Below are 16,873 nucleotides of genomic sequence, written 5' to 3'. Positions count from 1 at the left end.
ATTTTTAACCCCTTCTGTCCCCACATCCAGTAAATCAGCAGCTGTTGTAGAACCCAGGCATCTGCTTTTCATTCGTCTTTCTTTCATCCAACTGTTCATTCATCCACTCATTCACCCATCCATCCACCAGCTGTATTTCCATAGCTATCCTGGGCACTGTATCGAATACCAAGAAAATGTAAGATATAGTCCCCGCTTTGAGGTAGAAGAAAACCATCAAGCAAAAAAAAGGAATTACTTAAGATTTTAAAAGTTTAAAATCTATCTATCATCCATCTATCGTCTATGTATCTATCTATTGATCTATCACCTATCTATGTGATGACAAATGCTCAAATCCATGTTCTTGAAAGTCAGAATGAGAAAAAATTCAGACAAATCACAAAATCAGTGAGGCAAGCACAGTGACCTAGAGAAAAGTACATATTGTAACATTTTAATTATCCAGGGGTCAACCAGGAAATAACCAAAAATGGCCACAAGCCAAAATACTTATCACAAAAGTCTCTAAAAGTTCAGACACTTTAATAATAATACTTATTATAACACAATAATAGTAGTTGATATTTATCTAGTATCTACTATACACTACCATACAGTGCCAGGCACTGTCCTAAGCATTGTCCATTTCATGTAATTCTCATGAAAATCAGATACTTTCATTATTTTATTGATAAGAAAACGAAGGCACAGACAGGCTAAATTAATTGTCTGTAGCTGCCCAGTTAATAGGAAGCAGAGCTGTCTGACTGTAGCTCTGCATTTATCCAATATATTACACAACCTCCAGGGTAGTCATAAAGGTCCCTCAGGTCAAATACAAAACTTAGTAATTAGGCCTTAAATAATGTTTGCCTTTTGATAATTTAAATATTTTTAGACAAAAACCACTGAACAGAAGCTCCACGAACAGAAGACATTTTTATCTTTTTCTGCTAATTGGTACATAGGCACCCATCACCCGAGCAGTGTACACTGTACCCAATGTGTAGTCTTTTACCCTCACCCACCTCCCACCCTTTCCTCCGAGTCCCCAAAGTCCATTGTATCCTCCTTATGCCTTTGCCTCCTCATAGTTTAGCTCCCACTTACGAGTGAGAACATACAACGTTTGGTTTTCCATTCCTGAGTTACTTCACTTAGAATAATGGTCTTCAAGTCCATCCAGGTTGCTGCAAATGCCATTATTTCATTGCTTTTCATGGCTGAGTAACATTCCATGGTGTGTGTGTGTGTGTGTGTGTGTGTGTGTGTGTGTGTGTGTATGTGTATAGAACTAGATAAAAGATAAAAATTTAGAGAAAAAGATAAAAATTTCTTCTGTTCATGGAGCTTCTGTTCAGTGGTTTTTGTCTAAAAATATTTAAATTATCAAAAGGCAAACATTATTTAAGGCCTAATTACTAAGTTTCGTATTTGACCTAAGGGACCTTTATGACTACCCTGGAGGTTGTGTAATATATTGGATAAATGCAGAGCTACAGTCCCCATGTATATATACACACACACACACACCATGTATATACATATATACACACACACACACACACACACACACCATGGAATGCTACTCAGCCATGAAAAGGAATGAAATAATGGTATTTGCAGCAACCTGGATGGAATTGGAGACCATTATTCTAAGTGAAGTAACTCAGGAATGGAAAACCAAACATTGTATGTTCTCACTCATAAGTGGGAGCTAAACTATGAGGAGGCAAAGGCATAAGAATGATACAATGGACTTTGGGGACTCAGAGGAAAGGGTGGGATATATATATATATATATATATATATACATATATATACACACACACATACACACACACATACATATACATATCACAATTTCTTTATCCACTCATTGACTGATAGGCATTTGGGCTGGTTCCATATTTTTGCAATTGCAAATTGTAGTGCTATAAACAGGCCTGTGCCAAGTATCTTTTTCATATAATGACTTCTTTTTCTCCGGGTAGATACACAGCAGTGGGATTGCTGGGTCAAATGGTAGTTCTACTTTTAGTTCTTTCAGGAATCTCCACAGTGTTTTTCATAGTGGTTGTGCTAGTTTACATTCCCATCAGCAGTGTAAAAGTGTTCCCTTTTCATCACATCCACGCCAACATCTATTTTTTTTTATTTGTTTGGTTATGGCCATTCATGCAGGAGTAAGGTGGTATTGCATTGTGGTTTTGATTTGCATTTCCCTGATCATTAGTGATGTTGAGGATTTTTTCATATATTTGTTGGCCATTTGTTTATCTTCTTTTGAGAATTGTCTGTTCACATCTTTAGCCCACTTTTTGATGGGATTGTTTGTTCTTTTCTTGCTGATTTGCTATAACTAGATTTTTAAAGCAGTGTACCCAATAACTGTCTATGTCACTAATTATCTTCTATGATATCATGTGTAACGTTTAATTGTGTGGATGCACCAGGATTTGACTAACTCATCCCACTGTTGGATATTTGGGTGCAGTTGGTTATTCATTTATTAAAGTTGTAGTATAATATACATGCAGTACAACGTACAGACAAAAAGTATACATAGAGCTCAGTGAGTTTTTACAGATGTATACACTCAGGTAACTACCACAATACAGAACATTTGCTATCACCCTAGAAAGTTCACCTGTCCCTCTTTCCAGTCAATACATCCCCATTCTCCTGCGAGCCTCAATCACTGATCAGCTTTTTGTCAATATAGATTTGTCTTTTCCTATAAATGGAATTACGTAGCAAGTTCTCTTTTGTGTCTGCCTTTTTAAAACTTAGCCTAGTGTTATTGAGATTTATCCATATTGTTGCATTTATTTCGAGTCTAATTCTTTTTATTGCTAGAATTCCATTGTATGAATATAACAGAATTCATTCATCCAGTCCCCTGATGATGGTCTTTGAGTTATTTCTAGTTTCAGACTATTATAAATAAAGCTTGTATGTACAGTCTGATATAAGTTATTCCATGGACATATGTTTTCATTTCTCTTGAGAACTGCAGGGTCATCAGTAGGCATATGTTTAATGTTTGTAAGTAATAGCCCAGCAGTTTTCAAAAGTGATTGTGTAATTTATACTCCCAGTGGCAGTGTAATAAAGTTCAGTTGCTCTACTTCTTCACCAAATTGTGGGTTTATGTTGTGGTCTTTTAAATTTTTACCATTTTAGTCAGTGTGTTTTTGTATCTCACTGAAATTTTAATTTGTCTTTCCCTGAAGATTTATACTTTTGAATATTTTTTCATATGCTGATTGGCCAATTATATGAATTCTTCTATAAAGTGTCTAAGTGTTTTTCTCATTTTAAATTGGATGGTTTATAGTTCTAGCAATCGTTTACAGCTTCTGGTTACACATCTTTTGACAGATATGTGTATTGTGAATATCTTCTCCAAATTGTTGGTTTACTTATTTTCTTATTGATGTATGTTGATGAGAAATAGTTTTAAATTTTCATGTTGTGTGATTTCCCTTTTCTCCTCTTGTGGTTAGTACTTTTGAGTCCTAAGGAAACTATTTACTCCAAAGATTGCAAAGATATCTTTTATTTTTTTTCTTTTAGAATTTTTACAGTTTTAACTTTTTTATTCAGGAGTATTATCTGTCTTGAATTAATTTTTGTTTAGGAGGTTACAGGAATTGAGTTCATTGTTTTCCATAGTAACATCTGATTGTTCCCATACTATTAAAAATAACTTTCCCTTTTGAATTTTTTGGCACCTTTGTTGAAAATTGATTAATTGTATAAAATATTAATATAAAATATATATGGTGGAAAATACCAATGCCACTTGTTCTTGATTATTGATCAAGAGAAAATTGATTATCAGTAAGTCTGAAAATCAGGTTCTATATGTCCTGCAATTCAGTTTTTCCTTTTCAAGGTCATTTTGACTAGTATAAGTTCTTTACATATCCACATAAATTTTAGATTCAGCCTGCCAATTTCTAGGGGGAAAAAAGCTAGATGTGATTTTGACTGAGATTACTTTAAATCTGTAGATTAATTTGAGGAAAATAAAGACCTTAACAATATTGAATATAGCAATTTATGAGCCTGGCATATCTCTTCACGTAGTTAAGTCTCTAATTTTTCTCTGCAATGCTTTGTAGTTTTAGTGTAGAAGTCTCACACATTTTCCATTAAATCTAGCACCAAGTTTTTTATGTTTGCAGTTCTACAACAAATGGAATTGTTTTATTAATTTCATTTTCCAATTACTATCAGGTAGTGTATACAAGCATCATTGATTTTTACATTTTGATATTATATTCCATGATCTTTCTAAATTTATTAGATGTAGTAATTGCTTTGTAAATTTAGGATGATCTATGTAAATAAGTCATTTGCAAATAGAGACAATATTACCTCTTTATTTCCAATTTTTTATGTCTTTTTTTTTTCTTTTTGGCCTTATTGCTCTGGCTAGAACCTTCAGTATAACGTTGAAGTGGTGAGAGTAGAAATGCTCGCCTCATTTCCAATTATATGGAGACACATTTGGTAATTCACCATTAAATTTTTAGCTGTAGGGTTTCATGGATGTTCTTTGTCAGACCCAGGAAGACCCCTTTTATTCCTAGTTGAGTAAAAGAGTTTCATCATGATTAAACATCGAATTTTATCACATGATTTCTCTGCATCTCCTGAGGTGGTTATATAATTTTACTCCTTTTTTCTGTTAATGGGCACATTGTTCTTTTTTTTTTTCCATGTTAAACCCAAATTTGCATTTCTGAGATAAATGCATTCGGTCATGTCATATTAATCTTTTCATGTATTATAGTATTTGCTCTGATAATTTTAAAAGATTTTTGTACATGTGTTTAAGAATGACATTTATCTTCTACTTTTATTTTCTTTTGATGTTCTTGTTTCGGTGTTAAGATTATGCTAGCCTTATAAAATGAGTTGGGAAGTATTTCCTCTTTTATTTTCTGAAAAAGTTTGTGGAAGGTTGGTCTTAACTCAATCTTAAATATGTGATAGAATTCACCAGGGAATAATTCTGGATATGGATGTTTCTTTTGGGGAAAGTGTTTGATAATTATTTCTTAGATAGATGAAAGACTATTTAGATTTTTTGCCTAACACCTTTATTAGTTTTTGCAAGTTGTTTTTTTCTACAAACGTTTTCATTTTATCTAAGTTATAAAACTTACTGGCAAAAAAAATTGTTCATAATTATTTCTTATTATCATTATGTGTTGGCAGAAGAGCTGAGGCAGGGCTTGCTTGTCTGACATAATGTAAAAGAGTCTTGGAACATGTCCTGCTTCCAGGGTCTAAAACCCCTTGTGGCCTATGGAACACCAAGCTCTGTGCCAAAGGGTGGAAGTCTGCCCTGCTGCACTGCAATCTAAGCCCAGGGCATAAAACCCCTTGTGGCTGGGAGAGAACCCAGGCTTCAGGGCGTAAAACCCCTTGTAGCCTCTGGAATGTGTCCAGACTCACTGGCCCCTTGCTCCTTGCTCTCCCAAGATCATAAATTCATTGTATCTTGAATTAGAAGAACCTGTTTTCCCTTATCTCAAGTAGCAGAGCATATGCTAAACCGTCACAGCTACGCTTGATGCACCGCTACCTTTCTATCCTCACATCCTCATCTGTCTACCCCTACATCAGCACGTCCTCACCACCTGCTTCTTTGTTTGATTACCAGTAAATAGTGTGGGCTCCCAGAGCTCGGGGCCTTCACAGCCTCCAAACTGGCATTGGCCCCCTGGACCCACCCTATGTACTCTTAACTTGTCTTATCTCATTCCTTTGACTCTGCTGGACTTCGTAGCCCCCACGACCTGGTGTTGGGTCTGATTACCCCAACGTTATGTGTCTATGGGATCTGTAGTGCTGCATCCTTTTTCATTCCTAATATTGGCAATTTGTGGCTTGTTTTCCTTGGTCGGTTTTGCTAGAGATTTTTTCTTTTTCTTAATTTTATAAATCCTTTCAAAGAACCAAATTTTGATTTTGCTAATTTTCTCTATTCATCTATTTTCTAGTTTATTAATTTATGTTTTTTAGCATTTCATTCAAGTTACTTTAGGGTTAGTTGCTTATCTGTTTTTAGCCTGTTAGGGTATAAACTTAGGGTCTTGATTTTAAGCCTTTCTCTTGAATATGGGCTGATGGTGATACTAGTTACCCTTTTAGTAGTGCTTTAGTTTCATTCTACAAATTTGATCTACCTCATTTGCATTGTTATTCAGTTTTAAATGTTTCTTTTCTTTTCTTTTTTTTTTTTTTTTTGAGACAGAGTCTTGCTCTGTCCCCTAGGCTGGAGTGCAGAGGTACTGTCTCAACTTACTGCAACCTGCGCTTCCCAGGTTCAAGCGATTCTTGTGCTTCAGCCTCCCAAATGGCTGGGATTATAGGGATGTGCCACCATACCCAGCTAATTTTTGAATTTTTAGTAGAGATGAGGTTTTGCCCTGTTGGCCAGGCTGGTCTGGAACTCCTGGCCTCAAATGATCCACCTGCCTTGACCTCTCAAACTGCTGGGATTGCAGGTGTGAACTACCATGCCCAGCTCTTGTTATAACTTATTTTACTCAATGGTCACTTTGAAGTTTGTTGTTTAATTTCCATATATTCAGAGCTTCTCTGGATATCTTTAAAAATTGATATCTAATTTAATTCTATTGTGCTCAGAGAAGATACTCTGTAGGCTTTCAGTCTTTGGGAATTTTCTGAGACTTGTTTCATGACCCAGAATATAGTCTATCTTACTGAGTGTTCCTTGGAGACTTGACAATAATGTTTATTCTTCTTTTGTTGGGGGTAGTGTTCTATAAATATAAATTAGTTCAAAGCAATTGATAGCATTGTTGCGATCTTTTACAGGCTACTTGTTCTATCAATTATTGAAGGTAGAGTGTTAAAATCTCCACTTACAATTTTGGATTTGTCTATTTCAATTTTAGTTCTGTTAAATTTTTTTGTCATGTGTTTGAAGTTCTGTTAAGTTCTGTTATAATAACTATAAATTTCACATTTATAATTATTATAAATGTGTAACATTTTAGCACATTTATAATTATTACAACTTCCTGATTAATTGACCATTTTATCATTATGAAATTCCCTTTTTATTTCTAAAAATACCCTCTTGTTTTGAAATCTATTTTTTTCTGATAATAATATAGCCTTTCCTTTCTGATCCATTATTCTTACTTTTTGTATTTTGCATCTTTTCCCACCATTTTACCTTCAACCTATTTGTTTCTTGGATTGAAATTTCTTGTCTTAATAGTCGGCATATAATACAAATTTATTTTTTAAGTCTAACAACTCTGCCTATTAATTGGAATGCATAGACTGTTTACATTTAATGTAAGTATTTGTATGGTTGAATTTAGCTCTACTAAATTTTGCTTTTTGTTTTCTATTTGCTTCATTGCTTTCTTGTTCCTCTGCTCTTCCATTGACACCTGCTTGTTGGGTAACTGTATATTTTTTAGTATTCTATTTTAATTTCTCAATTGGCATTTCAGCTTTACCTTGTTGCATTACAATTCTAGTGGTTGTTCTAGGTTTCAGTATGCATCTTCAGCTTATCACAATCTACTTAGACTTTTCCTACAGAAACCTTGCAAAAGTGTGGCGTAATTTAACCTCTCACCTATTTTTTATACTGCTGTTGTGTGAGATATTTATATATATGCACACACACATAATATATATTAATAGTAAAATATATGGTATCTATTAATATGCATATTGAGCCCCACAATGCAGTGTTATAGTTTTTACTTTTAAAATTTAAGAAAAAATATTTACAGTGTTTTATATTTACTCACATACTCATCATCTTCAGGCTTGTTATTCCCTTTTATAGATATAAATTACCATCTGGGATTATTTCTCTTCAGCCTGAAGAAATTTATTTACTACTTCTTCAAGTTCAGGTCTGCTTATGACATATTCTCTCAGTCTTTGTTTATCTAAAAATGTCCTTATTTCATCTTTGTTTTTAAAAGACAGTTTCATTTGGTACACAATTGTGTTTATAGTTTTGCTTTCTTTTGGAAGTTATTTCATTATCTCCTACCCTCCAATGTTTCTTATAAGAAGTCAGTCATAATTTGAATCTTTGTTTCTCTATATGTAATGTATTATTTATCTCAGGCTGATTTTACTAGATTCTTTTTTAATCTTTGATATTTTTTCAGCACAGTGATAATATTCCCAAGTTGGTCGTCATTGTGTTCTTCATGCTTGGAGTTTGTAGGTTTCTTGAAATTCTTTTTCACTAAATTTTGTGAAATTATGATATTCTTATCTGCTAATTTCAATATCTGTGTTATTTTCTGAGTCTATTTCTTTTCTCTTTTTTAATGAGACAGAGGTTTAATTTTCTCTCACATAAAATAGGTTTAATGAGTAGGTTTTCTGGGGTTAGAATGACAATTATGAAATCAGAGACCTACCCAGATTATTTTCTGAATCTGTTTTTAGTGACTGTTTTCTCTCCTGGTTAAATGGCACCTTTTTCTGCTTCTTTGTATGTCTAGTAATTTTTTTATTATGTGCTAGACATGTTGGAGGCCACTTGAATGCCACTTGAGAATCTGGATTTTTTTCCTTTAAAGTGTTTGATTTTTGTTTTGGCAGTCCACTAATTTGCTGATGGATCACCTTGATCCTGTTGAGGCTCACTTTTTAAGGGTCTAAAGAGGACTTACTCTGGAATCGAGCAGCTCTAACTTATGGTGTTTCCAGGGTCTCAACTGAATTCCTGGGTTATCTGCAAGGTTGCTTCATTATTTCTAATAGAACCCTAACATCTTCCAACACTATATGGCCTACATAATTTCCATTCAACTTAGAGCCCTCTGCAACTATTCTTTACCAGCTTGCTCTAAACATATATAGCTGATTCCTCAGTCAGACTCAAGAGGACCCAGCCCCCATAGCAGCACCAAACTCCAAATTCTGTCTTCTCTGCCTATCAGCAGGGATGCTGTAACTAAGCTCCACTAACCTATGCCATAGTTTGAAAAGGGCCTTTGGGTAGAAAGCCAGGTGGTGGTGAGGCTCACCTTGAGTATGTCCCTTCTTTCAAGGATCACATTCTTGTTCTGTCTGTTATCCAGTTACCCAAACCAATTAATTCTTTTATTATAATCAGTTCTGTGTTTGTTTGCAGAAGAGCAAGTACAATCTCACTCTCTGCTGTTGTGGTTAAAATCAGAAACCTGAACTATTTCTTCCTACTTCATAGAAAATTCCAACACGTTTGTTTCTTAGACCGCAATAGATTTGAGGCAGTAAACAAAGGTGAAAGATATAGATATTATATTGATAGCTTGACAGTAAGAGAAGATAGAACAATTATACAAAGCAGTCATAAACACTAGAGGTGATTTAACGTGGAAGCAAACAAGCATACGCATCTTAATACCCGAGAGAAACTCTGTCTTGTCACTGTGTTGTGATTTGCATGATGATGGACTTTAAGTCACGAAGAACATCTTAAGGCTACTTAAGAAAGAAAGGTGTAGGTATTGCATCTTAGAAATTGTAGAGTTGTGTTACCTAAAAGCAGAATCATGAGATTGTTTAAATCCAGGGAGATTTATAACATGGCAATACATCCTGAAGAGGTAAATATGAATCATCTAGAAAAGTTACGTCTGCAAGTTAGTTCCTGATTTTTCTGAAGATATTAGATAACTGGAAAGTTGCTGTAAAAAGTGTTAATACTGCAAATGACAAAGAGTAAATGGGATGTCTGTACTTGGCATTGCTGAGCATTTAGTCTTCCTTTCCTTGAAGCCCAAACCTTGTTACCATGGTGATGCTTGGATGCCAATAGGTCAAGAGTGTATCATGTAAAAGAGAAGGCGGGGAGGAAGGAGGGGAGAGAGAGAGTGAGAGAGAGAGAAACATTTTTTATTTATTTGTGTGCATTTTCTAAATCACTCAGTAGGATTGAATGCCAACTGCAAAACATTTCAGCTCATTTCTAAGAATTAACCAGAAAATGCTTTGCTTCTTTGAACCTGAAATTTTTATTAAACCTTGAATCTTAATACTACCTACCCTTAGAATTCGTTCCTCTGCCTACCCTCACTTCTGCCCTGATGCAACTTCCTCCACAGTATATCAGCCAGCACTTAGGAAGCACACACATTGCATCCATCAGCATTGCTTCTGAGAAGCTGGGCCAACCCCATCCTCCTTCCTCAGGGACAGGTTGTCCCCTATATTACCATCATGGACTAACTTTGCCTTCCTTTCAGTCAATGGTAATACTCATTAGGCAGAGTGGATTCGATACACGTGTAATAGCAAATTCTCCACAAGAGAGTTTTTTTCTCCATGTGTTGTTTTTATTTTGACTGTTGATTACACCAGTTGTTTCATGCTATTAAACGAGGTTTATATACTTTCTTCTTCCTTTTATAGGAAAACCTGGGTCTATTTTCAGCAGACCCAACCTCCAATATCTGGAAGACTTATGTTAACTCTATTGACAATTTGTTGCTGAATGGATTCTTTCTTGCCATTGAGTGCTCCCTCAAGTATCTTCTGGAAAATACTGGTACTTACTGGCTTATGGATGTGGGTTATTATTGGAAAGATAACAACAGTAACATTTGTTGAATTATACTGAAGAGCAGCTGAGTGCTCTGTGACTTTTCCCAAAACGTTGTAGACCTTTTGTGAATGATGCACAGGAAAACAGAAAAGGTATCGAACTTCTAAATTGTTCAAAGACAAAAGATTTCTGACGCTTAAAATTAGATAATAAACCAGGCTGCAAGACAGTGGCGCACATAGCAAAAATATAAAAGCGAATTCACTCTAAATCAAGCTTCAGTAAAGAGGAGTGACCAAGTTAAGAAGCAGGAAGCACTGTTAGCAATAAAGGCAGAAGGCTTCATCCAAGCTTGACTTATGGCAATGGGTGGGGGACATTCTGTGCCTTCAAGCTTCATGTACTTTATCTCTGTAGACTTTTGAGAACACAAGGAGATTGTGTCCGCCAGGTTAAATGGAAGAAACAGAAGTTTTTCTGAGTGAAAGAGTCACACAAGAAGTAGGGGAGGAGATAATTTTCAGAAGAAAAAGAAATGTATAGAACACAATGGGCATTCTTTGAAGCTTTTAAAAAATAATTAAAGGCTTTGAATTTATAGTGGATAAACTGGGGTAAGGTACACAGAGTGAAAGATACAGAAAGGGCTAACCTTGGCTAGTAAATGATGAAATGGACAGGGCAGAAGAGTTCAGGACTAAAAGTCGAATTAAACCTTCACATTCTGGCAGATTCTGAGTTGCTTAGCAAAGAACCTATAGAAGGATTTGTCAAAATGGTAAGGCAGAGGTAAATAGTTTGAAGCTAGAGGATGGAAGTAAGATGAGAGTTTTTAAGAACTCAAGGATTGAAATGAAATACTGATGTAAAATAAATAGTCCAAGGCCAGTGTCCAGATATCCAGCCCATAAAAGAGACTACATGCAGACACCTACGTTGAGAATCCAGAGAGAAGGAAGGCCCAGCACTGAGTGTAGCCCCAATGGCCATCCCCATGGTCTTGATAGGTAGAATGGCTGAGGTGTTAGGCATGGTCTTTGCTTGCAGGATATAGGGGTGCTCCAAACTAAGGAAATCAACAACAGGACTCAGGAAATCCAGCATAGTTAGCAAGGTAAGAGATCATCTTCTGGAGCCTGGGAGCAACAAGCCAATGGGGCATGGAACACGGGCACCAAGTCTGGACAGCTGGCTCTTACGGACCAGCACTGGTGGTGTCCACCTTAGTGAACTGACCAAGCCTCCTCTAATGCTGGAGGTTCAGGGGGCTTCATCACTAAGCCCTCCCTAGAGAATCTAGGAAGATACCCCAGCCATACTTGGGTGCAGGCAGTGCACTAGAAGTGGTGCCTAAATGACTTCATCCTTGACCAACGGCGCTCTGGTTCTCCTGATCTGGGCTATCCGATGTGCCATGTGTCCACTTGTGGGAAGGACAGAGTGGGACCAGGGGATGGAGAGAAGAGATGGCAGTCTTTCTCCAAGATTACCAAAGTTTCCTCCGCTTTGTGGAAATAGGAGGACAGGGGAACACATTTTCTTCACAATATAGAGGCCCTTCGAATTCTCCTTTGAATGGGTGGGAGCTGAATTTATCAGCTGCCTGATCTGAAGCACTATAGATAAAATTTGAAAGGCACTGGTTATCTAAGGGGAAGTAAAGGAGCCTAAAGGGGCCTCTGAGAAGAAAATCATGGTGACCCCTTGCAGTGGCTCAGTTGGGTGGCTTTGTCATCCTAGGTCCACCTTACCATTTTGTCTGGTCAAACCCACAATAAATGAGGGTAAGGCCCTGGAAAATGGTAAAGCCACAGGATGGAAGGAACCTGTCCACCAAACTGGAACACTCACCTTGCACTGTTAACCTGGAGGGGAGTAGACTTCTTTGACCTTTGGAGTCTAGAGCAGAGCAGGGGCTTCTATGACATTGTTGAGGGCATTCCCAAGGCTTGGGTTGGTTTCCCTGTCATCTCTCAACCCAAACCCTGCATAGGTTATATGCTTCCCACTCCATAGAGAAATGTCCCTCCTCCTCTTACCTGGTGAAATGATTTACGTGCACCAACACTGTGGAACCAGGACAATCTGCTTTGGATGATAATTACATTGGCGTTACATCCAATGTAGAGATTACAGTCCCATGTCAACATATGCGACAAAAATCTCATACAGTCAAAACATTCTGTCAAGTCTTTTGAATTCTGTAAACTATATGCAACTTTGTCTATTAATTTATAAGTACATAATATGTATATTAATGCAGAATATGTCATGAGTATATATATAAAGCAAATTATAGGTGATTTTATAAGCTATACTATTTTATAAACTTATAGTAGTTTTTATAAACTATACCATCTTATAAACTTATAGTAGTATAATTACTTTGTTATTGGTAAACTTGTGTTCCCTTAAGTCAAATATTGGGACTCTCCTGAGTCCAATCTTGTGTTCCCTTAAGTTAAATATTGGGACTGTCCTGAGTCCAATAATGCGAATTTGTCATCCCTCCAGTTCTGAAGGCAAGGCCCTATTCCTACGTATTTTGAGTATACTGCAGTATTTTACTTAGGGTGAGTGGCTAAGCTGTGGTAACAAAAACTCCATCAACAATATGGTTTGAAGGACAGAGAAGTCTACCCTTGAAAGCAAGAGTCGAAGATGAGTGTTCCAGTTTGATGGGCAGGTTCCTTCTGTCCTATGGCTCCACCATTCTTCAGGACCTTGTCCTCATTTCTGGGGTTGAACTGACTCACTGCCATGTCCAGGCTCTAGTCTGGTAGAGGAGAAAGAGACTGAGTACAGAGAAGGATCACCTGCAGTCTCAAGAGTCCCAGCCCACAAGTGGCACCATCATGTTGTCCTACATCCACTGGTGAGGAAATTTCGTTGCCACACCTGTCTGCAAGCAAGGCTGGGAAATCTGGTCAAATCCCAGTTATTACTCTATTTCAAGGGAAGAAGACAACAATGGATTTCAGTGAACAGGCTCTGCCACCCACAGTATCCAGCCCATAACGGGCTCCTAAATATAACTACAATTGAAAAGTCATATAAAAATAAGTGGTTATTGGTAAAAACTTTAAGCATATATCTTGTACCTGGAACATCTTGCTCTGTGTTGTATTTTGATTTAAATTTAGTAAGGCAAGTTGACCTAGTAAGTAATCAGGGATTTGTTAATTATTCATACTGTTTTTAAAATTTTTATCACTACAGGACTACAGCAATAAATTATTTCTTAGAAAAGGATAAGGAGCAGAATAGGCAGAATTGTAATTTCTCTTTGTGGTTCATGTCTGTACATCGTTGACAAGCCTGCCCCTGTTCACCTAGAGTGATAAGTGGAATTGCATGGCTTGTGCCTAGGAAGAAATCAGCTGCTTCCAAGAAATGGGCTTTGAAAAATCAACCTCTTGTTGGCTGGGCGCGGTGGCTCATGCCTGTAATCCCAGCACTTTGGGAGGCTGAGGCAGGCGAATCACGAGGTCAGGAGTTTGAGACCAGCCTGGCCAGTATGGTGACACCCCATCTCTACTAAAAATACAAAAATTAGCTGGGCATAGTGTCGCATGCCTGTAGTCCCAGCTACTTGGAAGGCTGTGGCAGAAGAATCGCTTGAACCCGGGAGGTGGAGGTTTCAGTGAGCCAAGATTGTGCCACTTCACTCCAGCCTCGGTGACAGAGTCAGACTGCATCTCAAAAAAAAAAAAAAAACAATCAATCTCTTCTCAACCAGAGGCTAGACTGTCCCCCAAGAGGCATTTGAGAATGTGGAAGGGGAGTGGCTTGGGCTGATCAGTCACTAGGATGTGCTCCATGAAGACAAGGAAAGTAAATATCCTGCAGTACCCAGGAGAGCCCTGCAGCAGAATGGGCCTATTCAAATGTCAGTGGTTCCCCCATTGAGAAGCACTGCAAGACTATCACCCTCACATTGTATGGGATGTAAACAAAATTTTACATTTCCGTTTCCCTACAGTCTAGCAGCTTATCTAAAGAAAAGCATTGCTCTGGGTGCTTTTAAAACAGTCCTCTACTTTGTCCATTTTATCCACAATTTGTTTTGTTTGCTTGTTTTCCGTGTTTTTCAGAGTGTAAGGCAGGACTTACCCCAATATTTGAAGCACAACTGAGTCTAGCCATCCCAGAGCTAGTTTTCTATCCGTCTCTGGAGTCTGGAGTGAAGGGGGGTTTCTATGACATTGTTGAGGGTCTCATCACCAGCATTTTTAGGATATCATCTCTGGTGCCACGGCTTTCCCCACAAAACGGCTCTCCTCACTATCAGGTACTGGAGCTGCAGCCATCCTGCCCTCCAACTGTGTCCCCTCCAGCCGAATCTCAAACTTCCTGCCACACACTGGTGTAACCTGCCTGCCGTTGTCTCGCTTCCCCAGGTCGACCTGGACGGTATGCCAGATTTGGCAAACATGCGGCGCACACTCATGGAGAGAGTCCAGAGAGTGATGGGCCTCTGCTGTGGCTATCAGAGCACCTTCAGCCAGTATTCGTACCTCTATGTGGAGGACCGGAAGGAGGTTCTGGGTCAGTTTCTGCTGTACGGGCACATCCTCACTCCGGAAGAAATTGAAGACCATGTGGAAGATGGCATCCCAGAGAATCCTCCCCTCCTTTCTCAGTTTAAAGTGCAAATCGACTCCTATGAAACGCTCTATGAAGAGGTGTGCAGGCTGGAACCCATCAAGGTGTTTGACGGCTGGATGAAAATTGATATTCGACCCTTTAAGGCATCTCTGCTGAATATTATTAAGAGGTGGAGCCTCCTGTTCAAACAGCATCTTGTGGACCACGTCACTCACAGGTACAATAGTTGTTTTCACTTTCTTCCAGCATGCTAGGCTGCGAGGAACACCATGTTTTTAAACCTTTTTTATATTTTTTCCCCATGGGTATGTTGGTTAAATTAAAAATTAAGACAGCTGGTTAGAGGTTCTAGGCTTTTGGACACCATGGTAACTTAAGTCCTGCCCTTTTCTTTGTTTACCAGATAAGGCCTCTTTGTTTTGTTTTCTGTTTGACGTCCATTGTGTGAAAGGCACGTGGTTAAGTGGTAAGGAATATTAGAGACAATAATAGCAGATCCAAGCTCCCTTCACGGCTCCATGCAATCTCTTTAAGCTTGGGAAGCAGAGAGGGTCTAATGGGCCTCTTTGTTTTACTTCTACCTCTTATTCCTTGTCTCGGATTATCCAGCTGGGCAATATGGATGTCACTAAAACTCTGTGCTCCTGACTGCCTGTCTGTGCCATTCTCACTGTGCAACAGGCTGGATATGAAATTCTGTCTGCCCTACTGTGACCTAGACCACCCAGCCCAGCACTAGGCTCTCTAAGCCAGAGCATCATCCTCTGAATGAATAATCCATGTAGTCAACAGTCCCCCGGTCACTTTACCTTGGCCTGGTCCCCAGATACCCACCACAATTAGAATCTCGACCCCCATCTCAGAATCCCACTGGGGACCACCAGTCCCTCTGCACAGTGATCGCCCTTTGGAGTGCTGGACGACACTGCAGGGAGGCCAACCTGACCCCCTCCTTAGTTCAGTGCTGGTTTTGCTTAATGCTGCCACTGCCTTGCTCCGTGATCTGGAGCCATAGGCAGAAAGAAAATGGTAACATTGAGAATTTTATCTATCTACAAATAAACTTTGAGAGATTTTCCAAGGGTAATGTTCAACCACCTTAGGAAACCCCAAGAACGCTTTGTGGGGATTTTTTTTTTTTTTTTTTTTTTTTTTGAGATGCAGTTTTGCTCTTTTTGCCTAGGCTGGAGTGCAATGGCATGATCTCTGCTCACCACAACCTCTGCCTCCTGGGTTCAAGCGATTCTCCTACCTCAGCATCCTAAGTAGCTGGGATTACAGGCATGTGCCACCACGCCTGGGTAATTTTGTACTTTTAGTAGAGACAGGGTTTCTCCATGTTGGTCAGGCTGGTCTCGAACTCCTGACCTCAGGTGATCCGGCTGCCTTGACTTCCCAAAGTGCTGGGATTACAGGTGTGAGCCACCGCGCCTGACTGGGGATGTTTTAAATAGGGCTTCCTGTGTATTCTTCCACATTCATGAAAGCTTTTCTTCCCTGAGGAACTCGGAGGCAAGAAGAGGAAATGCTGATGGGTGGTAGGACTGTGACAGATGCCCCAGGATGGAGCACTGTTGGAGGAGACAGCTGCTTTGTGGTCCCTCTTCATTGCTACGTCTGGTAATTCAAGGATAAGCAGCATGTTTCAAAATGCATGTTTTATTATTCAGGCACAGCAAGGCTACAGAGCAGCAGATGACTCCCATAAAAAGATAGGTTATT

The 16,873-nt window shown here is 38.5% G+C and overlaps 1 protein-coding gene across 3 annotated transcripts in view; it reads left to right on the top strand.

Moving 5' to 3' along the window:
* The window catches only part of DNAH9 (dynein axonemal heavy chain 9), a 377,141-nt gene that overhangs the window by 58,832 nt on the left and 301,436 nt on the right, over positions 1-16,873 (top strand). For 2 of the 3 annotated variants that reach the window (XM_063799007.1, XM_016932363.4), the window contains 3 exons: positions 10,411-10,546; positions 14,638-14,834; positions 14,944-15,368. In XM_063799007.1, the coding sequence (XP_063655077.1) occupies positions 10,411-10,546; positions 14,638-14,834; positions 14,944-15,368 (758 nt within the window). Of the gene's footprint in view, positions 1-10,410; positions 10,547-14,637; positions 14,835-14,943; positions 15,369-16,873 lie in introns of those variants that run through there. The other variant, XM_063799008.1, reaches the window with a different exon arrangement.

Source organism: Pan troglodytes, chromosome 19 (genome assembly GCF_028858775.2).
Source record: "Pan troglodytes isolate AG18354 chromosome 19, NHGRI_mPanTro3-v2.0_pri, whole genome shotgun sequence".
Taxonomy (NCBI): Eukaryota; Metazoa; Chordata; class Mammalia; order Primates; family Hominidae; genus Pan; species Pan troglodytes.
Note: the sequence above shows the minus strand (reverse complement) of the source record. Positions and strands in the feature narration are given on the sequence as shown.